The 27,300-nt window shown below is 43.3% G+C and overlaps 1 protein-coding gene across 1 annotated transcript; it reads right to left on the bottom strand.

The window, feature by feature from the left end:
* Window positions 1-491: 491 nt before the first annotated feature.
* On the bottom strand, window positions 492-26,261 carry LOC140588903 (NACHT, LRR and PYD domains-containing protein 3-like). The gene is made up of 11 exons (XM_072711544.1): window positions 26,029-26,261; window positions 17,968-18,079; window positions 16,994-17,107; window positions 10,434-10,494; window positions 10,009-10,237; window positions 8,129-9,857; window positions 5,519-5,692; window positions 5,207-5,380; window positions 4,894-5,067; window positions 4,745-4,791; window positions 492-2,977 (listed from the first exon to the last, which is right to left on the bottom strand). The coding sequence occupies exons 1-11, from the start codon at window positions 26,156-26,158 to the stop codon at window positions 2,445-2,447; spliced, it is 3,477 nt and encodes a 1,158-aa protein (XP_072567645.1). The 5' UTR covers window positions 26,159-26,261; the 3' UTR covers window positions 492-2,444.
* Between the last annotated feature and the right edge of the window lie 1,039 nt (window positions 26,262-27,300).

The following is a 27,300-nucleotide window of genomic DNA, read 5'->3' as shown; positions in this document are numbered from 1 at the left end:
GATAGCTCGTTTGCTGTGCACACAAACGGATCTCGAACCCACGCAAAAGAGCGATAATCCTCTTTAAAGTAGGCTACGTCGCAAATTGTTTTCACCACAAAAGTCTCCAAAAACACCAGTAAGTGTCACTGGATTTGTCGCTTTTGACAAAAAAAAAAGTGGTCAGGAGGACGATTTGTTTGTGCTATAATCAGTGCTTGAAGTGGGGGAAAAAGGTGGCGGTACTCACTTTGCATTGGCAAATCATTACATTACATTACAAATCATTACAAATCATTTACAGTGAAAAACAAAACTTGGAGATACTGCTGTTACAACAATTTATTGTTGTTTATTTATTAACATAAATGTATTTAAACATGTTTGTGTGTGCGTGGCTGCGTGCGTGCGTGTATTTCACAAAAACTAAAGGAAAGCTTTAACTGTAGCCTAGATTCTGACTAGTTTATTCGTTTTTTTTAAATATATATATACACACACACACACACACACACACATATAAAACTAAATACGACCTCACGTTTTATACGTTTGCAGCCTCTGCAACTTCCGTGCGTCATAAAAATTAATTCGGATGGTTCGATTTTCTGCAATTTTCGTATCCGTAGCAAATATTTTGAGGGGTGTTTTTGACAATTGAGAGCCACCAAATGACGAATATGAAAAACGAATACGACAGTTTCGGACTCAGTCAGGGTGCAAGGACCTTAAACTTTTGAGGCTTGCGCAGCTTCACGAGGAGAAATCAAACAAATGAGCGCCGTTTTCTAAAGTCTATGAGCGCAGCACACACAAATAAACTAAACTGACATACTGCAGTTAAATTTCAAAATGTGGTGTTTTTATATTTATAACATTTGAATACAGTTCAGCAACATACATCACACGACCTGACGACCAAGAGAGCTGACAATTGACCATCACTTAATTTACCATCACCTCACGATTGAAAATGTGACACTGATTTCATATAACAGTTCAACAAACAAGTTAATAATATTAAGTCACTTACATTTTTGATGAAATAATGACCGTTTTGATCTATTTTAGCAGCGAAAATAGATCCGATGAATCCAAACAAATCACAAATTTGCAAAAAAATTTTCAGTTTTTTTTCCTCCCATTCTGTAGCCTACTTGCGCCCCCCCGGTTGAGAACCACTGTATTACATGATTTATGTTACTCAGTTACCTCATTACGCTTTGAGCAGCACTGAACCAGAACAGTAATGGGATACATTAGGAAGCCTTTATTGTCAGTGTACAGGTAGCAAATATATAGACAGAAATGCAGGGTTCCCGCTGCCGCTCGTCACTCTCGTCATTGACGAAAACGGAACCCATGGTGACGAAGAATAACGGCATCAAATCGTCACTCTGGCGAATTCAATTTTCAAATGACGAATTTTGAATTTTTGAAAAGTCCGAATTAAATTTTTCCCCAATTTTCAACCGTAGCACCCGTAGGAAATCTAAACCGAAATGCTAAGAATAAGGACTTTATACTACGTTAAGCGTTTTCCCCTCCATTGACGCCCATTATAAGGAAAATGCTTAATGTAAAATAAAGTCCACATTCCTTGTATTTCGGTTTAGATTTTTTGTCAGGTGAAAGTGTTTATGACAAGATATATGCGTGAGAAATTTGGTGATTTTTGGTGGCTGTCTTGGTACTTTAAGTTACATTAAGCGTTTTCCTTATAATGGGCGTCAATGTAGGGGAAAACGCTTAACGTAAAACAAAGTCCATATTCCTTGTATTTCGGTTTTGATTTTTTGTCAAGTGAAACTGTTTATGACCAGATGTGTGTGTGTGCGAAATTTGGTGATTATTGGTCGCTATTTTGGTACATTAAACCACATTAAGCGTTTTAGAATGTCGCTCTCAAGGGAACTATGAAACACCGGGAAAGTATTAGCTTACCTTATATATATAGTAATTAGAACATTATTTCCGAAATGCGTACTATACATCATGTTTTCAGCACGCCAGTACGCAAATTTTTACACAGTATTCACGATTCAGTGAGTTTAATGATTAATTTATTAAGAAGCGGCGAGAGTGACTAAAAAAAACGGATGCTGAAAAAAAGTGAAGAATTTGATTAGTAGAAGCAAAAATACAAAGAAAAGTGAAGAATTGAAATCAAACTCCAGGGGGAACCCTGGAAATGTATAAAATGTACATATAAGGGGAGAGGAAAAGCCCTCCAATCATCAGGATTACATTTCATTACATTTTAATCAGAAACAAATACACTTATTTTACATTTGTGAAGCTTGCTGAACCCAGTCATATATTTTAATCTAATGTATGTCACACTTCAGACAGAGTAAAAAGGGTTATACTGGTTAAAAAGCAGAGATTTTACCTTTTTGCCATGGAGAAGCAGCGACATGTGACACTCTGATAAGGTAAAAATGATTCCTCCAGCACACAGTGAGCTATCCCAGCATGCACAGGGACACGGAGGAGTTTATATAAACCAAAAACCCTGGACAGAGGGGTTCAGTGAATGAGGAGGTGAAGCTGTACAGGAGGGTCAGTCCATCAGAGGAGACTCTGTAGAAGGACAGAGTACCAGCCGCCCAGTCCAGATACACTCCTACTCTGCGGGAGCCTGAGGGCTCTATGGGTATGACAGTCTGTTTATTATTGTGACAGACAGAGTAACTGTCAGGAGAGCAGAACAGCATCCATGACTTGTCATTGAATCCAAGCTCACAGTCAGTACTGTCTCCTTTCCTCCCAATTCCTTTATAAGTCACTCCTATCCGGGCTCCATTTCCACTCCACTCAGCCTCCCAGTAACAGCGACCAGTCAGACTCTCTCTGCACAGAACTTGGTACCAGATGTCAAATCTCTCTGGATTATCAGGATATGGCTGCTCTGCCCCCTCTGTCACCTTCCTGTTCCCCTCTGACAGAGACAGGTATCTGTTTGCAGTGCTGGGGTCCAGCATCAGCTGGCAGGAGTCTGTAGGCAAGAGGAAGAGCGATTAATCCCATCACGAAGCCCAGCATTTCCATCATTATCACTGTCACACCTCACACACTCACTAACACAGAACTCGCTCCAATACACAAAATTTATTCCCAATATACTCATGTAGCCGCCCGAGTCTGCGGCGCTCCGGCTGCCCCCTGCGTTGTGAGACTCACTGGGGCACCGAACTGCACTTTAGCCTGCGCTCTATTATTCTGTACGGTACATAAAATATAAAAACGAAGCTGTAATTCAAGTATGTGAAATACCTCAGGAAATGTCGGACGCCCGCGCGACGCCGGCGGGAAGATGCGCGTGATGCTGCGCGTGTTAAACTATTATGCTTAATTACAGGTAAATAAAATTATAAACAGCATTCATCAGACATGTTAAACATGAAATTGTACGCAACGAGTACCAGTATAATTTAATTTGGCGTTGCTGCAAAATAAGAACTTGCTTCAAACCACTTCGGACACATACCTCCCTCCAGCAGCGTTCAGCGCCGACTAGTGATGTGTCGGTCGCGAACGAGCCGTTCAAAAGATCCGGCTCCTGACCGAGAGACATTTTTATAAAACAAAACGACTCTGCGGCTTAGCGCTCCACGGTGCTCTGACTGTGAATGAAGTCTGTGTTAATGGCGTGCGAGCCGCGCGACCAATCACGTGATGAGTCAGACATGGTTCATACCATCAGGTTAAACGTAGGGAGGGGCGGGGGTGCGCGTGCTGACGGTGTTCAGGTACAGAGCAGGAGGAGAGGAGAGGAGGAGAGAAAGAGAGGGAGTGTGGTGCGCGAATAGTAGGTAAGATGAGTGACAACGGAAACGAAGCGACATTTGGATGCATTTTAATAGCTATGATAACTCAAAGGCAGAATTCACAGTTTGAAGATGAAGCTGTCATTTCGAGCAGGATCCACAAGCAACCTTCTCAGACACTTAAGAACTGCGCATCCAACAGTTCAGATGGAAGAAAAAAGACAGGCTAGCGTGCCTGCTACTGCCAGAAGCCGGATCAGCCCGTCTAAGCTGAGGTAATATAGCCTTACTGCCCCAAAGGAAATGTTAAAATGTAACACTGTCAGAAAGGTGATGGTTGTTATAATGGACAGATACAACTAAAACTGTTGGATGCTGCTGTTTTGCACGTTGTAATTTATGTATTTTTATTTTTTTATTAGTTATTTATGTTATTTGACTTTTTTTTGTTAGATCAACCACAAAAACAACTTTACTACTTATAAAATGTTCAATACAGGTGTAGTAGTGTTTGATGTTTTTACATTTAGTCTTTATACCAAACATAATGTAAAATTATGGTATTAAGGAAATATAAGGTTTAGTACACATATCAGTCATGGGTCAAAACAGCGTTGAATCTGGTCGGGCTGAAGTGATAAAATGAAGAGCCGTTTAGGAGCCGGAAGAGCCGGCTCTTCTTGGTGAGCTGAGGCAAATAATCCGGCTCACTAAAAAAGGCCGAAACTCCCATCGTTCAGTGTCCCAGCCAGTTTGGGGAGATTACGGATGCTTTCTTACGAAAATACGAACAAATCTCAAAAAAGATTGAATGTATTTCTACAGATTTTCCCAGACTATTTTTTATATAAGGAAGTAGTCATCTTTAAGTCCAAACCAGCCCCTATTTTAAAAACACACCCTTACACACACACACACACACACAATAATTATGCGAATGGTATCATAAAGTAGTATTAATGATATTAAGAATAAAAACATACAAACTGACTTACATTTCTGGAACCCTGGTCTGGTCCTGCACTCTCCACTGTGATCCACACTATAGCAGAAGCAGAATGACATAGTACTGCTGTATCCATTTATTTAATTCTTGCATTTTCTCCACCTACACTACAGGTGCAGACACACATTCTATACTCACTTTAGTTTCTCTAGTTTACATTTGGGATCCTCCAGTAGAGCAGAGAGCAGCTTCACTCCTGAGTCTCCTGGGTGATTGTAGCTCAGGTCCAGTTCTCTCAGGTGTGAGGGGTTTGACCTCAGAGCTGAAGCCAGGGAAGAACAGCCTTCTTCTGTGACTCTACAGCCTGACACCCTGCAGAGAGACAGACAATATCTTTCCATTAAATAAAAACACCTCACCACTATGAGTACTACTTTTAAGTAAATATGATGACTCCAATTAAGATTTCAATAGTTACAGATTACAGTGTGGAATACCCAGTAATATTGACCTCAGTGTCTCCAGTTTACAGTGTGAATCCCCCAGTCCAGCAGAGAGCAGCTTCACCCCTGAATCCTGCAGGTCATTGTCACTCAGGTCCAGCTCTCTCAGGTGTGAGGAGTTTGACCTCAGAGCTGACGCCAGGGAAGAACAGCCTTCTTCTGTGACTCTACAGAATGACAGCCTGCAGAGAGACAGACAATATCTTTCCAATAAATAAAAACACCTCACCACTATGAATATTACTTTTAAGTAAATGTGAGACTGCAATACAGATTTCAATAATTAAAGTTTATGCTGTGGAATAATCAGTAATATTGACCTCAGTCTCTCCAGTTTACAGTGTGAATCCCCCAGTCCAGCAGAGAGCAGCTTCACCCCTGAATCCTGCAGGACATTGTCACTCAGGTCCAGCTCTGTCAGCTGAGAGGAGTTTGATCTGAGAGCTGAAGCCAACACTTCACAGCATGTGTCTGTGAGATTACAGCTGTTCAGGCTGGAAAAGGAAACATATTAAGATAAAAATACATACACCACACAGGTATATCCAATACCAAAATAAACATATTTATTTTTAAATACAATAAGTGAGGCAGCATATGCTTCAAAAGGAACTAGACAATCCTCTGATGTCTGATGTCTTTTGACTCATCTGCCGGCCCCTGGAGGATGGGCTCCCCCTTTGGGTCTGGTTCCTCCCAAGGTTTCTTCCTCTTAGGGAGTTTTTCCTTGCCACCGTTGCCTTTGGCTTACCCAATGGGGGGTCCTTACGAGGCAGAAATGTAAAGCGCATTGAGACAATGTAATGTTGTGATAATGCGCTGTATAAATAAAATTGAATTGAATTGAATTGATGTTCCTCATGTTCCCCGTCATGAAGAATACAGTGAATACTTTCAATTCGAAGCACAAATACCATGAAAAGTGTAATGGGTCAGGACTGGATCAATGTACACAGATGAATAGATTTTGGTACAATACAGCTTCTCCTGTGAGTTTACTGTGTATTTTCACTATTTGCTGTACATTTTCATAAGTCATACATTCCCAAATCCTGTTCTCATTTTGTCTTACAGAGCCAGTTTAATAAGGGCATGACAGTGAAAATGCTCTAAAATCCATTCATTAGCTGGGATATTTAAATATATCAGTTATTTTGTTGTTTCCCTGTCCTAGTCAGAAACACAAATAGTTTTTACTTGAGACTCCACAGCCAAGATGAACCTGCTTAAGAACATAAGAACATAAGAACTATACAAACGAGAGGAGGCCATTCGGCCCATCGAGCTCGCTTGGGGAGAACTTAACTAATAGCTCAGAGTTGTTAAAATCTTATCTAGCTCTGATTTAAAGGAACCCAAGGATTCAGCTTGCACTACGTTATCAGGAAGACTATTCCATACTCTGACTACACGCTGTGTAAAGAAGTGCTTCCTTAAATCCAGTTTGAAATGTTCTCCCGCTAATTTCCACCTATGGCCACGAGTTCTTGTATTTGAACTAATGCTGAAGTAACTATTCGGTTGAACAGCATCCAAACCTGTTAGAATCTTATAGACCTGGATCATGTCCCCCCTCAGTCTCCTTTGCTTGAGGCTGAACAGATTTAGCTCAAATAACCTTTCCTCGTATGACATTCCTCTAAGACCAGGAATCATTCTTGTGGCCCTACGCTGCACCTTTTCTAAGGCCGCTATGTCCTTTTTAAGATATGGTGACCAAACCTGTACACAATATTCTAGGTGAGGTCTCACCAAGGAATTGTATAATCTTAGCATTACCTCCCTTGACTTAAACTCCACACACCTGGAGATGTACCCCAACATCCTATTGGCCTTTTTTATTGCTTCCCCACACTGGCGAGAATGAGACATGGAAGCATCAACATACACACCAAGGTCTTTCTCATAATCAGCTACCTTTATTTCAGTAGGTCCCATAAAATACCTGTACTTTATATTTCTGCTCCCTACATGGAGTACCTTACATTTGTCTATGTTAAATTTCATCTGCCAGGTGTCAGCCCAGTCACTAATTAAATTAAGATCCCGCTGTAGCTGCTGAGCCGCTAGTTCAGTATCTGCTACACCACCCACCTTGGTGTCATCTGCAAATTTCACCAGTTTACTGTATATATTGGTGTCTATATCATTTATGTAAATTAGGAACAAAAGTGGTTGTTTAATGACTTTACAGGGTGAGTTACCCAGAGACTCTCTAATATATGCATAAGTATTTTTATAAAGCTCTGAGCAGCGCTGGGGCTCAGTGATCAGCACTACAGCTGACCCAGGGGTTCTAGGGTTTTGGGTTCAATTCGTTGGCTCGGATGTGTGTAAGTGTAATGTTTATGTGGGATTTGAATTTCACAAAGAGCTTAAGTTTTTTTTATTATAATTTTTATATGACTTTTGAATTGCTGACACCATGACTGAAATCCTTATTTTGTTTTGCTGTACCTGTGAACCTGGTAAATTTCCAAAACACTAAGGAAACAATTATCAATCCTGTCAGATAGGGATGAAATAGTGATACTTTATTCATCCCCCTGGTAAAATAGTGCTGTCGCCTCTCTGATCTCACTCTCTCTGACACACACATACAGGTGAGAGTAAATTTGGAGGTCAGAGTGCAGGGTTGGCCAGCATCCAGCGCCCCTGAAGCTGGGGGGGGTAAGGGCCTTACTCAATTTAAACTAGTGACCATCTGACCACAGGCAGAGTCTCCAAACCCACTGAACCACACACCACACCAAGAATGTAAAAAAATTGCTCCTTAATATCCTGCAGTATCAAAATAATTCCTGCAGAATCAAAAATAATTCCTCGGTGGTCTATATAAATATATTCTAACTGTTTTGATAAGATATAAAAGCAGTATCATGAATAGCATCTGTACTTCTTTAGCAACAGATGGATGTAAGATCACTTACAGAGCTGTCCTAGATTTCTTGATCACAGGCAGCAGCCTCTGAAGACCTTCATCTGATCTGATGTATTTCTTCAGATCAAACACATCCAGCTCCTTATCTGACATCAGTAACACAAAGGCCAGAGCTGACCACTGTGCCGGTGAGAGGTTTTCTGCTGAAAGACTTCCTGAACTCAGGTATCTTTGTACTTCCTCTATTAGAGAATTGTCACCCAGTTCATTCAGACAGTGGAACAGGTTGATGGTCCTTTCTGCAGATAAATTCTCCTGTATTTTCTCCTTGATGTACTGGGGTGTTTTCTTATTGTTATGACACCTGGTTCTTTTCTGGCCCAGTAGCCTTTGTAACAGAATCTCACTGGACTTTGTTGAGAGGCCAAGGAGGAAGCGGAGGTAGAGGTCCAAGTGTCCATTCTTGCTCCTTAATGCTTCATCCACTGCAGTCTTCAGCAGGTCAACTGATGAGTTTGACAGAAACACAGATAAAGCAGCGAGATACTCCTGAATGCTCAGATGCACAAAGCAGTACACCTTCTCCTGGTACAACCCATATTCCTCCTTAAAGACTTCTGTGCACAGTCCAGAGTAAACTGAAGCTTCAGTGACATCAATGCCATTCTCTGTTAGATCTTGCTTATAAAATATGAGGTTGCCTTTCTCAAGGTTATGAAAAGCCAGTTTACCAAGTTTTAAAAGAAATTTCTTCCCAGATTTGGTGTATTTATTAAGCTTGATTTTATGTTTTTCCATATACTTGTCACTTTTTAAACTCACTTGAAAGATCAGGAAGTGTGTGTACATTTCAGTCAGAGTCCTTGGAATTTCTCCACTATCAGAATCACTAAAAAGATTCTCAAGAACAGTGGCTGAAATCCAGCAGAACACAGGTATGTGGCACATGATGAAGAGGCTCCTTGATGATTTCACATGTGTGATAATCCTGCTGGCCAGGCTCTGATCACTAAATCTCTTCCTGAAATACTCCTCCTTCTGGGCATCATTGAACCCTCGTATCTCTGTCACCTGGTGGACACACTCAGGAGGTATCTGATTGGCTGCTGCTGGCCGGGAGGTTATCCAGAGGAGAGCGGATGGAAGCAGATTCCCATTAATGAGGTTAGTCAACAGCACATCAAGTGATGTTTTCTTTGTTACATCAAACCAGCTCGCATTGTTCTGAAAATCTAGAGGAAGACGACACTCATCTAGACCGTCAAAGATCAACAAAACTTTGTATCTACACAGCTCAGTGGATTCAAGCGATTTCAATTCTGGGACAAAGTGGTGAAGCAGGTCAATCACGCTGTATTCATCCTTAATCAAATTCAGGTCCCGGAAAGGAAGAGCAAATATGAAGTGAATGTCCTGGTTTGCTTCTCCATCTGCCCAGTCAAGAATAACTTTCTGCACAGAGACTGTTTTCCCGATACCTGCGACCCCTTTTGTGAGTACAGTTCTGATAGGTGTCACACGCCCACGTAAGGGTTTAAATATATCATTGCACTTGACTGTAGTATCTTCTGTTACCCTTTTCTTGGATGCTGTTTCAATCTGTCTCACTTCATGTTCATCATTGACTCCTCCAGCTCCCCCTTCAGTTATGTAGAGTTCTGTGTAAATCTCTTTGAGAAGTGTTGGCTGTCCTTCCTTAGCTTTACCTTCAAATACACACTCAAATTTCTTTTTCAGATTACATTTGATTATGTGCTGACACTGTGACAGAAGATGCCCTGAAATGAAATGAGAAAAAAACATTTTTTCACTCATATAACCCAAATTACATCAAGATAAATAAATGATAAACTGAAATGTAATACACATTTTTTCAGAAATTATGTTTCTGTGGCAAATCAAACACACTGAATGAGGTACAGCTCTTACTCTTCTCCAGCATGTCAGCGAGATCATTTTGCTCCATGGTCCTCAGGATGTACAGTGTGATCTTCAGAGCTCCCTCTCTACCACAGGTCTTCTGCATCTGACCATCACTGTCCAGGTCATTGTCCTCCTCCAGCTGAGGCTCAGAGCATTCTGGGTCATTCTGATCCAGGTACCTTTTGAATTTCATCAGCTCATCCTTCAGAAACGTTTGAGCTTTTTCCTCCAGTAACTGAAATGTACAGTAAGAGTTTAATTATTATCACTCCTGGCACCGTATCATTTTATGATTTCACTTGTGAATTAGTTGTAAATATCATCCCTTTGATAGATTCAATGTTGTATAGCAATGACTTGTCGTATATCTGCAGAAGATGTATGTCAGTTTAGGTGAAAGTTTAGAAAATATACTTCAGTAATAAACACACCTTGAAGATGGATGATAAGTCTCCTTTATGTGGGTGTGAATTACATCTTTTCACTCGGCCCCTGCGATTAAAACACAAATATCCATCCATTAATCCATCCATCCTCCAGCCACTTATCCTGGTTTGGGGGTGGGGCAGGGTGGGGGGGGTCTATTTCAGACAGCAGAAGGCCTAGGATACAGGTTCACCCTGGGGGATTCTAGTCCATCACAGGACACAGACACACAGAGGCTGTCATATGTCATGGGGAATTTAGAAAGTAGCCTAAACACGTGTTTTTGGACGGCAGGAGGAAACCCATGTGATAGAGGGAGAGCGTGCAGCTGCAGACAGACAGGGGGCTCAGCCTCCAACACTGGGGGTGTGAAGCCACAGCGCTGCCCTTTGTGCCGCCGCTAAAATAGGCATTTTATGGAGAGACAAAGGTCCTGCACTGACACTGACTACCACTGCTGCTGCTTGGGGGAATAATAACCTACATTTGTATTTAAATAGATGTAACTATTTAAACACTGACAATATATTCAACAAATTAATACAGAAAACATACTAAGATCTCACAGTGCTTTTTTTTCCTTTTTAGGCATTTAAATTGACAAAAATGTTGTTTTCAAAATGTTTCTGTTTTTCTTGCAGTGTTTTCTTTGTTCTGCAGACTACATCGCAAAATGCAAAAATACACTGCCCGGCCAAAAAAAAGTTTCCCATTTGAATTTAAACCGGCAAATACTTAAAAAGCCAATGACTGGATCATTATTACAGCTCAGCAATGTCATGCAGCAATAAAGTAAAGTCAGTTGAGTACCTGAATCTACTGACTGGCCAGGTTACACCTCCATCCATCATGAATGGATCTTTCCTGATGTCATGGGCATTAGGGGTGTAACAATACATCGATTTGTATCGATATATCGATTCAACGGTAAACGATCCAATGCATCTATGTGACCGCATAAATATCGGTACATGCGTTTTTATTTTCTCGCCTGTTCCAGTATTGTGTTCATGATCCACTCCGACGTATACATGGTCTACACCAGGGGTGCCCAATAGGTCGATCGCGATCTACTGGTCGATGGCAAAGGTAGTATGGGTAGATCGTATGGATGGATGGATGACGCGTTCAACCGCGCCAGCTGCTGCAAGCTACCGAGTTGCCTAGTTAGCCTCCAATTTATTTCTACTAAACTTAAGAAAGGGTATAAAAATGAATGGGGGAGCTGGACCAAGTAAGAAGCCTCTAGCACACGAGAGGGTCATACGAGCAGCTCATGACAGTTATGGACATACTTTTTGTTACACTTTTGTATTTGTCTGGAGAAGACTTGATTCAAAATAAAAATTATTCACCATGTTAATCTACATCCATCCAAAGTTTTTATTTTTACCTTATTTCACTTTATTTTGCTTGATTTATGGGACATACTTGACTACACCAGATTTTGTTTACAGTTCCCAATAAAATATGATAAAATGCTAATTATATTTGCCTTTTTTAATCCATTGAAATGTAAAGGATTGTGTGAAATTTCATCATTTCGACTACTATCCCCAGTATCGAACTGAATCAATCGTATCGTATCGCATCATATCGTGGGAATTTCTGAGGTATCAAAAAAAATCGAACCGTTGGCTTAAGGAATCGATACTGTATCATTTCGCGAGGAAAGCTGTGATTTACACCCCTAATGGGCATAATCCAGGGTGAGAAAGCCAAGATTCATCAGGCTCCAGTTTTAAAAGAGTGGTTCAGTAGCATGAGGAATCATTTTCACACATGAATTGGTGACCACAGAGTGTTGACCCTAACCCCATTGAAAGTCTTTGAGATATGCTGAAGAAGACTTCATGGAGTGTTTCAACTCACTTTGTCAATACAACATCTCAGTGAAAAATGGATGTACATATGTATGAAACTAAATGCAGATGTTGCATAAACTTCTGGAAACAATGAAATGAAAAATGTATGCCATAATCAAAGCTAAAGACAGTCCAAAGCAAATATCAAATGGCGACTTTATTTTTGGCAGGGCAGTGAAAAATCTAAAAGCAAAACTATTATGCCTATTGCGCCCTCTTGTGTTAACATTAATAAATGACTGTGTGCCACGGAACACTGTTATACATCTTCACTGTGTATCATCATATTTTTCAATTGTCCAAAAATATTTTATTCTATTTTTTGGATATTTGCAATGTATATTTTCATTCTGATTCTTAATAATTTGCATCCGGTTTTCAAAATTTTGATTAATTCTTCTGGCAAAAAATTAACTCCAAACCTGTCACGTTCAAAAAATTACATACTGTAGGCATGACCAGCTCCTCTTTAACACCATTAGCTTGGACCAAAAAATCTAAACCCTTCACAATAAGCACCTCAGCTCTCATTGTTTCATCAGACTGCTGGAACGCTCCGGTCAAAGGAATTGTGTCACTTTTTATGTAAACTGTTCAATCATCTTCTCGATTAGCATGTTTGTTTTCACTGATATCAGTTGAATCACTCTAATGTCACTCTCCCCTCTTCCAAATGCTACCAGCACAGAGGCAAAACATCCACAATGTCAGCCGTCAAACTCCACCATTCGCGGGAGTGAACAGCAGCAAAAAGTCTGTCCTAGTCGCCAGTGAGTGTTTGCATCCAGCTCACTGCATGTCCATGTTTCATCTAAACCAGTGTTTCTCAGCACAGTCCTGGGGACCCCAGACAGTCCACATATTTGCTCCCACCCAGCTCCCAACACAGAGGGATGAGAAACATCCTTTGTGTGAAACATGGTTTAATAGTGTAGGGAGGACAAGTGATTTTATCAGTTTGACACGCTTAATGTTGGCTATGCTGACCATCAATTATTTAGAGGATGGACATCTGATAAAAAAGGCTGATAGGCTTTAAGAAGGCTTTTTCATTTTTATTTTACTTCAGTTATTCATGGATTTTATTGTTTTAATTTCAGTTTTGGTTTTGTATCTTGTGTTTTTGGTTTTAATAGTGATTAATGAAGTGCTTTTATCATTATTTTAGTTTCATTGTGCATCACATAATTATCACATTTATTCTGATCTGGATCAGCAACAATTTAACCCTCTATGCCCTATGGCATGGTGTAACCCTCAGGCAACAAACCACTATTTTGGCCCACACACTGCCCCTTTAAATTTTTACCAAAAAAACATCACAGTAAAAGTCTGATGACAAGTCTGTAACCAATAAAATTTGAGGTGGGCGTGGGTTTGACCTTTCGTCTGGGGGTGGAACAGTCCTTTTTGCAACCATAGCCGGCTTGGACACACTGCTAGCAAAAGGTAAGATACATTTCACTTTTTAACATGTTAAAATTTAAATAATTTTGTATAAATAATATCTGTGATGTGCATGAATATGTGAAGAAGCCTATTTAATTGATTAAAGGCACTTTTTGTCTTTATTTATATACTAAAATGGTAGTCTTTCATTTGTTGCCACAGGGCAACATTGCGCAGTTAGACCACTTTCGTTTGAACAATAACATGCTCATGGATGGAGATTTGTAGGGATGCATAGTTATCACCATAATCAATTTTTTTGATGTACTACTATCTACTATTATTCACAGGAAATGGATGCAAGGACATTTTATGGGTGTAAGGAACATGATCGAGCAGTTAGGCACATTCCTTCTGACAGTGAGGACAGTGAGCTTGAGGAGAGTGACAGTGAGGAAGAATGGACACCAGGATCAGGTTTGAGGGAGAGTTAGGAGATCAGGGTTCAGTTAGTAGAGTATGTCATGAAAATGTGTGCGTGCTGGTGTTTGTGTGTGTGTGTGTGTGTGTGTGTGTGCGCACGTGCATGAGAGGTATATGACCTATTCTAATTGTATGATTCCTTGTTTCTTTTGAAAACAGACGGTCTGTCTGATGACAATGAGTCTGTGAATGAAGAGGAAAATGAAGATGATGTATCAAAGGAAGATGTTTCACGATTACCCCGCTGGAGAACACACCACAGTACCATCATCACTGATTACCCAGAATGGCAGGCCAGCCTTCCAAAATCAGACAATATCATGTCCCCCTATGAATACTTCAAGATGTTTTTTTCTGAAGACATATTGGAAGTAGTTGTAGAGCAGTCAAATTTATATGCCATTCAGTGTGATACCAACAAGCCCCTAAACCTCACAACTAAAGAACTGGAGCAGTTCATGGGTACAGCGGTGTACATGTCATTGTTTGGATTACCAGGTACCCGCATGTTTTGGAACAAAGCCACTCGAGTGTCCCAGGTAGCTGACACCATAACACTAAACAGATGGGAGTTTATAAAAAAATCCCTGCACTTCAACAACAATGAAGTGAGACAAGGAGAAAATCTTGATCCACTCCACAAAATCCGACCACTGGTCATTCACCTTACCTCGAGGCTACAGACAATCCCAATGTCTGAGAAGCTGGCTGTAGATGAGCAGATGGTCCCCTTCAAGGGAAGAAATAGACTCAAGCAATACCTGCCATCAAAACCAAAGAAATGGGGCTACAAGATACTCATCTTAGCTGGCTCTGATGGTGTCCCACACAATTTTGAGATTTATACAGGGAGAGCTGTGCAACCCCCTGAGCTGCCAGATGTAGGAGCAAGTGGCAACGTTGTCCTCCGCCTGGCCCAACCAATACCCACGCAGCAGAACTACAAGATGTTCTTTGACAACTGGTTCACGAGTGTCCCTCTCATACTCACACTTGCTCAGCAGGGAATTCACTGTACTGGTACTGTTCGTAGCAACAGACTACCAGGTGTCAACTTCATGTGTGATGCTGAGTTGAAGAGAACTGGACGTGGATCTTTTGAACAGAAGACGGCTAAGGTTGGAGAAACCACCTTGCATGTTGTGAAGTGGTATGATAACCGTTCAGTCAGTCTTCTCAGTAATTACATTGGAGCACACCCAGTCACCAAGGTTGATAGGTGGGATGGCAAGCAAAAAAAAATCATTCAAGTCCCCTGTCCTGCTGTGGTGAGAGAGTACAATAAGAATATGGGTTGGGTGGATCTGCTGGACTCTCTCATTGCACTGTACCGCAACAAAATCAGGTCAAAGAAGTGGTACCACCGGCTGATGTTCCACCTTATCGACATGACCATCGTGACTGCCTGGCTGCTCTACAAGAGAGACTGCAGCAGTGCTGGGATGAGAAAAGACGAACAGATGAAGCTTTACACGTTTAAGTCATATATTGCAGAAAGCTTGTGCAAAAGTGGCAAGAATCTGGAACATAAGAGAGGTCGTCCCAGTTCCACAATTGCTGGGGAGTATGAAGAAAAGAGGAGAAGAGGACCCGCTACACCTATTCCAGTCCCTGATGTGCGTCTGGATGCCACAGCCCACTGGATGGTCATGGATGAAAAGAAAGGGAGATGCAAGGTACCCGGATGCAAAGGTACACCTAAAGCCAAGTGCCAAAAATGTGGCGTGCATCTGTGTTTCACATCCACCAGCAACTGCTTCCTGAGGTTCCATACAGAATAATATAGACTGTGCTTTGTAGGGTTGGAGAAACACTGATTCAGTCTGTACCCCACAGGAACATACATTCAGAAACACAAACATAGACTGTAGCTAATCTCCAACACACAGATTGATAAACCATCCACTGATGATTGTTGAAATAAAACTTGTTGAAATTGTTGTTGTCGTTGAAATAAAACTTTTTAAATTAATTTATTGCTTGTTTGCTTCTCATTCAACTTATTATATAATATACAAAACCTTGGCGTTTTAGTACCCTTGTAGCATCTTGTTGCCCTGAGACAACAGACCAAAATCTGGTGGGGGGGGCTGGGGGGGGACACATTTTATGATTAATATTTTATCAAGGACCCCCAAGCTCCCTAAAACTAGAGTAAAATATTTTTTTCCTCCTAAAATAAAAATTCATGCCATAGAGGGTTAAATATCACATTTGGTAAAGATAGCAATTGCTTGTTTTTCTTTCTTTGTCTGATGACTTAACAGGATATAGTAATTAATTATTTACAGGCACCGTTAATGTGAGGCTGGTGCAGGATTTGTATGAGGACAGTGTGACAGCAGAGAGGTGTGCAGTAGGAATGATGGACTGGTTCAAGGTGGAGGTGGGATTGCACCAAGGATCGGCTCTTAGCCCTGTCTTGTCTGTAATGGTGATAGACAGGCTGAGGAATGCAATCAGACAGGAGACCCCATGGACTATGATGTTCACAGATGACATTGTGATCTGTAGTGAAAGGAGGGAGCAGACTGAGACGAGCATGGAGAGGTGGAGGGATGCACTGGAGGGAAGGGGAATGAAAGTCAGTAAGAGCAAGATGGAGCACATGTGTGTAAATGAGAGGGAAGGTGATGGAATGGTGTGGTGGCCAGGAGTAGGAGCAGTGAAGGTGGATGAGATTAGATATTTGGGGTCAACTGTCCAAAGTAATGGAGAGTGCAATAAAAAAGTGAAGAAGAGCGTACAGGCAGGGTGGAGTGGGTGGGGAAGAGTGACAGAAGCATATCTGCAGGGGGGTGTCTTGTGTTTGTTTACATTTATTGTACCTTTGATCTGTAGGAAAAGGTCCGTTGCTGAAGCTGATTGGTTCCACCATTGACCTGTCACTCTTCATGGAAACACAGCTGGGTACAGGTGAGCCTGCTCTCTCCATCAGGACACTGTGGACAGTCAGAAGAACAATCCTCATTATATAAATATAATTCGTATGAGGACAGCATCACGTTAAACCTTCAGTTGTTTAACCACCTAAAATAGTCTCACCTAAAAATAAGATTCCAATATGAAAGATTTAGTATCATTGTTACAGTCTCAGCTGCTAGACTTGGCTGTTGTTGCTTTTTATTCCTGTTTATTGAACAATTTGTTTATATATTTGTTTGTTTATGCTCTACTTCATTATAAAAGAGCTGCCTGATTGGGGAAGAAAAAGGAGGAGAAAGAAGATGCTGAGGTCTGTTTATTAATCTACACGCATTAACATGTTCCACACTGAGCCAGTCATAGCTAGGAACCCTTTCTGCTTTTATATTATGGCCTGACTATAGACCCAAAGAGACATGCAGCTAGTGGGCTGTAACAATCATTTACCATAAATCACAATGTTCACAACACGACCCTGACAGTGTTCCTGTCTTATTCGGGTATTACTCCTATGATCACTGCTATTTATAATTGATTAGACTTAAAAAAATACTCAATGCCAAATTTTTGAGAAAATATATTTTTGGAAAATAATGTCATTTCAGCTAGGAAATGTAAACCTAGATCCTGTAAGAACAAACACAGTGTATTCCGTAGCGGAAACACCACAAAATTAACCTCAAATGGGATTCCCCACAATAAACTTCACAATAAATTATCAAGTTCCCCATGATAAGTTTTGCTGAGCACCTACCAGACTCCTACTAGAAACCTTTGTGTAAAGTTACAACTGATTGACTCTCTCTTTCAAAAATGCGGAGAAGATTTTTTTTATGTCAGTTTGTAAAGCAGTACAAGCACACAGCTTCTGTCTTACCTCTCAGTTGTCTTTGTTTTACATCCCACAGGGGGGCTCATTTCAGAGGCAGCTCTCTCCATTTTTGTGCCGATCAAGACCAGATGACTCCTGCTGGGGCCTTTGTGAATACCAAACGTTAACAGATACATACAGGGGTTGGACAATGAAATTTAAACACTGGCCAATGTAGTGTTTGAGTTTTCACGCCTATATTTGTGCAACCTGTTGGCCAAACTTCACTGTTTGCACATTCTATCAGTAACAGCAGAGTGTGAAGGTTGAATTAGCAGAGCAATAACATAGCTCTACATAAAATGCTTCACTCCACACAACATAATTGGAGACATACTATTAGACATATTATATTCAAAAGAGGGCAAATTATTAGTGTGCGTCTCACTGGTGCACCTGTGACCAGGACAGCGAGTCTTTGTGGTGAACTGAGAGCCACAGTATCCAGAGTAATGTCAGAATTCCACCACGAAGGACGGACCATATGCAACAGGAGTAACTGTGGATGCATGAGGAAGCTGTCTGATAGGGACTTCTGGGCACTAACCCGGATTGTACCCAAAAAACATGAAACCACAGCTGCCCAACTCACTGCAGAATTACATCCGCACCTCGACTCTCCTGTTTCCACCAAAACTGTTAGTCAGGAGCTCCACAGGGTCAATATTCATGCTCAGGCTGCTATAGCCAAACCTTTGGTTACTCCTGCCAATGCCAAACGTCAGTTTTCAATGGTGCCAGCAGCGCAAATCTTGGGCTGTAGATAATGTGAAACATGTATTGTTCTCTGATGAATCCACCTTCACTGTCTTTCCCAAAGAGACTCACCACCTGGACTGTTGCTATCCAGAGTGCAGCACGGGGGTGGATCAGTGAGGGTCTGCACTGTAATATCATGGCATTCCTTAAGCTCACGACTTGATCTAGATGTGCGTGTCACTGCCAAGGACAACTAAACCATTCTGGAGGACCATGTTCACTCCGCGGTTCAATCATTGTACCCTGAAGTTGGTGCCATGTAACAGGATGATAATGCACCAATACACACACTTGTGACAGAGTGGTTTGATGAACATGAAAATGAAGCTGAAAATCACCCAAGGCCTGTACAGTTACCAGATCTGAATATTATTGTCCACTTTGGGGTATTTGGAGGAGTGAGTCAGGAAACGTTTTCCTCCACCAGCATCACGTAGTGACCTGGACACTGTTCTGCAAGTCAAATGGCTCAAAATCCCTCTGGCCGCTGTGCAGGACTGTCACTGTATCTGTCATTCCCAAGATGAACTGATGCTGTACTGGCTGCAAAATGAGGTCCTACACCATACTAATAAATTACTGTGGTCTTAGATTTTGTTATTCAGACACATGGACAGACACATTGCCTTTGGATTGCAACTGTTCCTGTGTTTGCGTCTGCAGATTTGATAATAAATAATTTTAAAAAGAATTCTGTTTTCACTGCTGTACCAAAATTGCACCAAACCATGAAACCAAAACCGAGGTTTGCACTGAAATTGTGCAATTTTTGCTCCACTACTTTTCTCCACACTTCTATGCAACATCAAAGTTATTGCTGGTGCTTGTGGACAAACAATCAGCAAGATAATCACCTGGTTCCTGAAAAAAAGGCTTGGTTCTGCGAAGAAGATCCTGTTGTGGGAAAGTTCCTAAAATGTAGAGATACATGATATATCTGTTTATGGGTCGATTACAGCTTGGCCCACTGGGTCTGGGGGGGGCCCCGAGCGAAGTCCCCCACCTTGTGAAGACAGTCCATGGCCATTTTTAGGTGTAGATGTCCGGCAAAGAGACGGTTTCCCTTATAAAGTATGTGAGCTGTATCTGACCTATAGCCCTGCTGACATGGACCTGCTTACTAACACAGCCAAGAGACTGACCAAACCTATCTGGGTGTGTCACCACTAAAAATTTCCAACCTCTTACTTGTAAAAGTAATATAGAACAATTGAATGGAATGGATTCGTAATGCAGGTTTATGCAAGCTAATGCTAATTCTGTTAGCATTTGATGCTGACATAAAACAGCGATTCTCACAGGGTGCTTCCACACCGCTGGAATGGTTTTTTTAGGAGCCAGAACTTTTTTCTGGAACCAGAAAGAGTTGCCGTGTTCACACCACAGAAACCCCAGCAGATTGTAATTCCTTGGAGTCGGTTCTGGAACCTCTTTAAAGTCTCATTCTAGAGTTCCGTGACCCTGAATAGGATAAGCAGTTACACGAGATGGATGGATGGATATTCTGGAGTAGGTACTTTTCATTGGAACACTGGGCTGGGGCTCATAGCAATAACTTGCTGATTGTTTGACTACAAGCACTGGAACTGACTTGGAAGTTATGTGGAAGTGCTGGGAAAAGAGATATAAGCACTGGAGCAAAAACTGAACAGATGGAATTATTTTTGTACCTCAATTACATTAAATGCATCAATGAAAACCTTTTTGCTTGTGCCTCCATATTTCTGCATTGAAAAAGTAGATCAATAATGAATATACCTTTGTCAAATAAATTTTATTCCTTGGAAAACGAAAGATCAATCTGCTGGCTAGATTTAATAAAATAAAACGGGCCATATAAATAAAAGACGTGTCCCATTTTGATTGCGATGAATCCCCCAATAACTACCAAATGTTCATTCTCCATTGTTTTCGGGTGGTGTGTAGTTTTGTATGAAATAATTTTTTTGCATCTCCCATGCTTATTTAGCATGAAGGTCCCAGTTTCTGTTCTGCGGTGTGAAAGTGACACATGAAAGTGGTCACCAGCTACAAACGTCGCTGGTAGAAACAGCCTGGGAACTTGTAACCAGGAATCATGTTGCAGAACTTTGGTGTGAAAGCGCCCACAGACGGAGGAGGGAAAATTATCATGAAGTAAATCATGATGTACACAGTGTGAACAGCAAACAAGTGTCACTTCCAAACCTCCAAACCTGGCAACGCCTTTACCAAGCTGACCCTTGTGCAGTGGAAAATTAAAGCGAGCTAGAACTGCACAGGAATTATTATCTCTATGTGGAACCGATCGGGTAGGGATTACCTGTATGCAAGTGGAAAAGCAACTTTAGATCCTACACAGTTTTGGCCTGCTGTGGTTTTGGGGCCCTTCAATTACCTAGGGGGGCCTTGAGCAACCATCAGCATCCATTTTTGGACGAAATCCCCCATTAGAACATAAGAAATTTACAAACGAGAGGAGGCCATTCGGCCCATCAAGCTCGTTTGGGGAGAACTTAACTAATAGATCAGAGTTGTTAAAATCTTATCTAGCTCTGATTTATAGGAACCCAGGGTTTTAGCTTCCGCTACACTAGCAGGAAGACTATTCCATACTCTAACTACACGCTGTGTAAAGAAGTGCTTCCTCAAGTTCAGTTTAAAATGTTCTCTCCCACTAATTTCCACCTATGGCCACGTGTTCTAGTATTTAAACTAATATTAAAGTAGCCATTTGGCTGAACAGTATGAAGACCGATTAGAATCTTATATACCTGGATCATTTATCTCTTTTGCGCGAGACTGAACAGATTCAGCTCAGATAACCCACCTTGGGGTCGTCTGCAAATTTAACCAGTTTGTATTTAACCAGCAATCATTAAACTCATTTACTATATCAATTTCATTTTCAATTGTAAGACCCTTATTATCCTGCAGATTAGTGATTTCAGCTTTTAGAGCTCTTTTGGAGTTAAAAAACATCATTAATGTAAATTAGGAACAATAATTGTCCTAAAATTGAACCCTGTCGTACCCCACTATGAACACAGGCCCACTGTGACATTGTGCCTCTAATAATACCTGCTGCTTCCTGTCTGTTAACCAGTTTTCGATCCAAGCTGCTACAGTTCCTAAAATCCCTGCAGCTTTGAGCTTAAACAAGAGCCGTTTGGGGGGGACAACATCAAAGGTCTTCTAGAAATCTAAGTAGATCACGCTGTAGGCCTTTTTGTGATCAGTTAAATGGTAATCTAACATTTTCACTTGGATTATATCTTCCATTACCTTTCTAGTTATGCAAGTTAAACTGATTGGCCTATAGTCTGCTGGATTACTTCTATCCCCTTTTCTGAATATGGGTGTTATATTAGCATGCTTCCAATCAGAACGTACCACACCCGCAGATAACGATTTCTGGAATATTAGAGTTAAAGGTTGGCTAATAATATCCCTCATCTCTTTTAAAACTATAGGCAAGATACCATCAGGGACCTGCGATTTATTTATTTTGAGCTTAGCTAGGCTTTGTACCACATCAGCCTCAGTTATGCATATATTAGTCATAGATGACGCTGTATTTGTACTAAATGGTGGCAGGTTACTTGTGTTCTCTACTGTGAACAACTGTGTAAAATAATCATTAAACTCATTTGCTAAATCAATAAAGACCTTTACTATCTGTCACGCCCCGCTCCGTCCGCTCCCAATGTGTGCCACGCCCACCTCATTACCTCCTGTTTCGCCCTGATTGTTCTCACCTGTGGCTCGTTATCCGTGGCTTGTCTTTTGTATTTAGTCCTTGTCTGCATCAGTCTTCCCCAGACTCGTCATTAATGTTGCCTGTTGTGATTCCCCGATTCCCGTCTTTCCCGAATAAATCCCCGTTTCAACCCGACTTCCTGGCTCCATTCCCCTGCTTCCCTGCTCGCCTCTCCGCAACCGTGACAGAATGACGAGTCTCCGCGAAAACACAAAGCAGCAGTCCGAGCACCACCGGCTCGGGCTGCTGCAGGACTTTGTGTATTGGCATTCCCAGCCCGAGGTCCAGGAGGACCCTGTAGCCCTGGAGCTGGCTAGCCGGGCCAGGGACCTGCTCCGGAAGGAGCGCCCACCTGGACAGGAATATCCACTTACCAAAGCCCGGAAATGCCTCCGCCGCCTGTAGCGCCGGCTCATCGAGCGACGGGAGGCGATCCCAACGCTCCGCTTGGGAGCCTGCACTCTGCTCCCAGCTGGTGAGTACGAGGGCTCACCACCCGCCTGGGATGACATCGCCGCTGCCCGCCTAGCCAGCGTCCCCGGAGAGCAGCCGCCTACGTTAGAGGCTTATATTTATCGGCCAGAGCGTCTGGGGCACGGCGGCATTCGCGCCGTAAGAGACGCTATACCCTGGGTCTCTGAAGTCCTTAAAGGGGCAGCGCTTAGTCGTTCGGCGCCCCTCATGCCGCCCGTGCCGGACCCGCCTGCTGCTGCTGCCGCCGCTCTGCCCGCGGCACCGCCTGCTGCTGCTGCCGCCGCTCTGCCCGCGGCACCGCCTGCTGCTGCTGCCGCCGCTCTGCCCGCGGCACCGCCTGCTGCTGCTGCCGCCGCTCTGCCCGCGGCACCGCCAGACCCGCCTGTCCTGCCGGCGCTTGAATGGCCCAAGGTGGCCGCGGTCACGCCCCCTGCTGGCCGTGTGATGGCGGCGCCCGCTGCGGCGCCCCCTGCTGGCCGCGTGATGGCGGCGCCCGCCGAGGCGCCCCCTGCTGGCCTCACGCCCGAGGTGCCTGCTGAGGTGCCCCCTGCTGGCCAAGTGATGGCGGCGCCCGCCAAGGCACCCCCTGCTGACCACACGCCCGCGGCCCTGCCTGAGGCCGCCTCTCCCGTCCAGCCCGCGGCCCTGCCTGAGGCCGCCTCTCCCGTCCAGCCCGCGGCCCTGCCTGAGGCCGCCTCTCCCGTCCAGTCCAACTCTCCCGTCCTGCCCGCGGCTCTGGCTGCCCCGCCTGCGGCCACGCCCGAGGCTCCGGCTGCCCCGCCTGTTCCCTCTGTAGAGGCCCTGACAATAGTCCGCCCGGCTCTGTCCTCCCTCCTGACTCCCTCGCCCTTACCCCGGCAAGGCCGACGCCCCCCAGGACCCCGCCTTTCAGTGTCCCGTAAGGGACGGGGACATAGGCGTCGGGCCTGGGTCCCGCCCGCCCTGCCCCCTGGCTCGCCCGTTCGGCCCCTGGCTGTGGCTCGGTGGCTGCCTGCGGATCCTCCGGCTCGGGGTCGGCGGTCCCCTCCGGGTCCCCCCCTGGTTCCTCGGTGCCGGTCCTCGGTCCCGCCTCCGGCTCCGTGTCGGCCGCCTCCGGGCCCCCCTGCTCCGGCTTGGCATCGGACGGCGCCTTCCCTGGCTCCAGCTGCGCCTCCGCCTGCCGCGGCTTCCCCCTCCTGCCTGCCTGCACCGGTGTTCCCTCCTGCTCCCTTCATGTCCCCTCCGTCACTCCCTCGTCCCGTTCCCTTGGCCCCTGGGTGGTCCTCTCCTGCTCCCTCCTCCCTCTCGCCTCCGGCCGCTGCCCGTCGCCCGTCTGGGTTCCTTCGGGCTCCCCTTGTTCCTCCTCCCTTTCCCTTTCTGCCTCCTGTCTCTGCTCCTCGGCCCTCTGTCTCCTTTGTTCACTCCTGGCCCCTTCGTGTCGCCTGTGGGTGTCCCCTCTGTCTCCTTTTTCTCTCTGCCTGTCTGCGTTCCCCGTCCTGTCGGGTCCTGTCCTTCTCGTCCCTGTTTCTGTTTTGTGTCTCGGTCCTGTTTCCCTGGTCTCGTTGATGGTTTTGTTCTTGTCTTCCAGGTCCTGTTCCCCGGTCCCGTCCGTCGCCTCCTCTCGGGCGCGCCTGGTGTGCGCGCCTTTGGGGGGGGGGGTTATGTCACGCCCCGCTCCATCCGCTCCCGATGTGTGCCGCGCCCACCTCATTACCTCCTGTTTCGCCCTGATTGTTCTCACCTGTGGCTCATTATCCGTGGCTTGTCTTTTGTATTTAGTCCTTGTCTGCGTCAGTCTTCCCCAGACTTGTCATTAATGTTGCCTGTTGTGATTCCCCGATTCCCGTATTTCCCGAATAAATCCCCGTTTCAACCCGACTTCCTGGCTCCATTCCCCTGCTTCCCTGCTCGCCTCTCCGCAACCGTGACACTATCCTGCAGATTAGTGATTTCAGCTTTTAGAGCTCTTTTGGAGTTAAAATATTGGAAGAAACTTTTAATATTATCCTTAGCTTCCAATGCAGTCTTCCTTTCTACATTCCTCTTGCCGAGTCTGTTATTTAACTAAACCTGTAGACTTAGATACTCCTGTTTTATTTTGAAATCATTAGTTAATTTCCATTTGTGGAATAGAGCCCTTTTATTCCTGACTTTATTCTTAACTTCCGTAGTAAAGCATCTTGGCTGCAGTTTCCTAGATTTAGTTTTGCTGGAAACAGGTATGAAGTCCTCTTGCACTTGCAACAATGTGCTTTTAAAAAATTCCCATGACTATGCAGTGCTTGTTGTTAGCGTCTTAGCACAGTGATTAACGCAACCTGTGCGTTTTGGGGTCTCAGGGCCCAGTTAATTACCATGAGGCTCCGAAGCTCTGTTCCCTGTTTGTGAAGGCAGTCGGCAATCATTTTCAGATAAAATCCTCTGGTACTCTGGACAGCCCAGAGGGGATAAGTAGCATAATGTGTACTGTGGGGGGGGGGGGGGACCTCGAAAGGTTTGTGCCCAGGGGCCTGTGATTTCTTAATCTGCCAATGTACTGGCTGAATTACCAATACTGCTGGCTGATATTTAAGCTTTATCAGTATTCAAAGTTAGCAGCACCAGAGCTAAAGAATCAAGCCCAATACACACGACCATATGGAACACAGTCAGTCCTGTTTGCCATATTATGTTTACATATAACATGCATACAACAGTAACTCCAGTAACTGCAATACTGCAGGCCTGGTTCTAAAGTCTTAATTTATCATTGTCTTTTGTTAGTGTGACAGTAAATGACTCCTTATGGCTTACCATGAACATAATATGGCTATTTGTAGCACATTTTGCACCAATTATTGGATACTGAACTCATTATATCCCAACACAAAGAAAATATCTGAGAGAGATACAAAATCTGTCGAAAAGGGCTGAATGCAGTGCTTTTCAAACTAGTCATGGGGACAAACCACATTTCTGCTCCCTCTCAGCTCCCGATCACACCTGTACCAGGTAATAATCTAGCTTCTCCATAGTACCTGCAACATTAAATCACCGGCGCCGCCACTGTATACAGTATAAGTGTGTTATACATGCTTATTTTATTATTAACTGTATCTGTTAAATATAATCTTACCTTGCAATACAAAATGTCTTTATATTATTCCAGAATCTTATTCGTGTTTCTTGACAAAATGGAGACTCCAGCTCTAAAATACTTTCACTTTTATTTACCCACAGAGACCCCCCGCCGTCATACAGCCTCATACAGCTCAGGCTGACAGGGCGGCTCACAGCCACCTCCTCCTCTGTCCCCCAGCAGCACTTCCAGAGCAGAGCAGCCAGACACCAACTGCTGGGCACCTTTCCAGTGTTTTATCTCTCTGTTCCTGGGCTTGGCTAAAGCTGCCCCTTTGCACTCAGCATAGATTCGATATCTTAACTTTCTGGGGGTGAATTAATAATCACTGTGAACCTGGTCACCTGACTCTCCTTCCTGACACAGATACACTCCCAGCAAACACACAGAAACAAAGGAAGTAATCTGACATCTATGTGCCAGATCCTTCATTATCATGTGGATTATGTTGAACAATATAATAATCAAATTTGTAATTATTTTCTGTCTAAACCTGACACAGTCTGTCTGTAGCTGCACATGCCTGCATGTTACAGCTGATACCACCTGATAGCTGCAAATCCCATCAGCCGTTTGCTGTAAATCTGTTTCATCTGGAGAAAAGACAAATAAAAGGCTAACAAAAGTCTAAATGCACAAAGAGATTAATTCTCAGTATAACTGCTCTCTCCTATCTTTCTGCTTTCTACCCAGTTTCTATCTCCAACATAAAATTGTAGGATTATGGCTGGTTTGGGGGAAAACAATGTCAGTATCTATTATACACATAAAAATAAATGTTTGTTGTGTGTATAGTTATTATAATCAAGTCAAGTGGGACTTTATTGTCACACCAATCATATACAGCACACTGCATACAGTGATGTTAAGTAACATTTCCCAGATTGCAGTGTGAGGTACATGTATACATGAAGTGCATAGACAGGACAAGTGCAGGAGTGAGGGACACATTAACATCACTGACACACAATGTAGATGTAAAGACAGATGGAATGTTTCAAATGGCCAATGATGGAGCAGCAGAGTGTTGTGTAGGAGTAAATAAATAACAAAAGATGTTAAAGATAAATATAGGAAACGGTGCAATAATGCAATAATGCTGCAAATGGCAATAAAGTAACAAAAAGTGCTGCTGGATGGCAGAGTTAGTGTAACGTCCACATCTGTAGGGAGGGGGGCAGCAAAGAGGTCAGAGTCTGGCAGAACTGGCTTGGATCCTTCCTTTTACTCACATCCCTGTTTCTCTCTGTCTCCTTCTAGTTACCAAAGA

Source organism: Paramormyrops kingsleyae, chromosome 4 (genome assembly GCF_048594095.1).
Source record: "Paramormyrops kingsleyae isolate MSU_618 chromosome 4, PKINGS_0.4, whole genome shotgun sequence".
Lineage (NCBI taxonomy): Eukaryota > Metazoa > Chordata > Actinopteri > Osteoglossiformes > Mormyridae > Paramormyrops > Paramormyrops kingsleyae.
This window is presented reverse-complemented; position numbering and strand designations above follow the sequence as displayed.

Coding starts and splice junctions, on each gene's coding strand:
- LOC140588903 (XM_072711544.1), bottom strand. CDS start 26,158: ATGAGGCTGTATGACGGCGGGGGGTCTCTGTGGGTAAATAAAAGTGAA. Junction 17,108..17,967: donor AAAACAAAGACAACTGAGAG/GTAAGACAGAAG, acceptor GACTGTCCACAG/TGTCCTGATGGAGAGAGCAG. Junction 2,978..4,744: donor CAGACCAGGGTTCCAGAAAT/GTAAGTCAGTTT, acceptor TCTTGCCTACAG/ACTCCTGCCAGCTGATGCTG.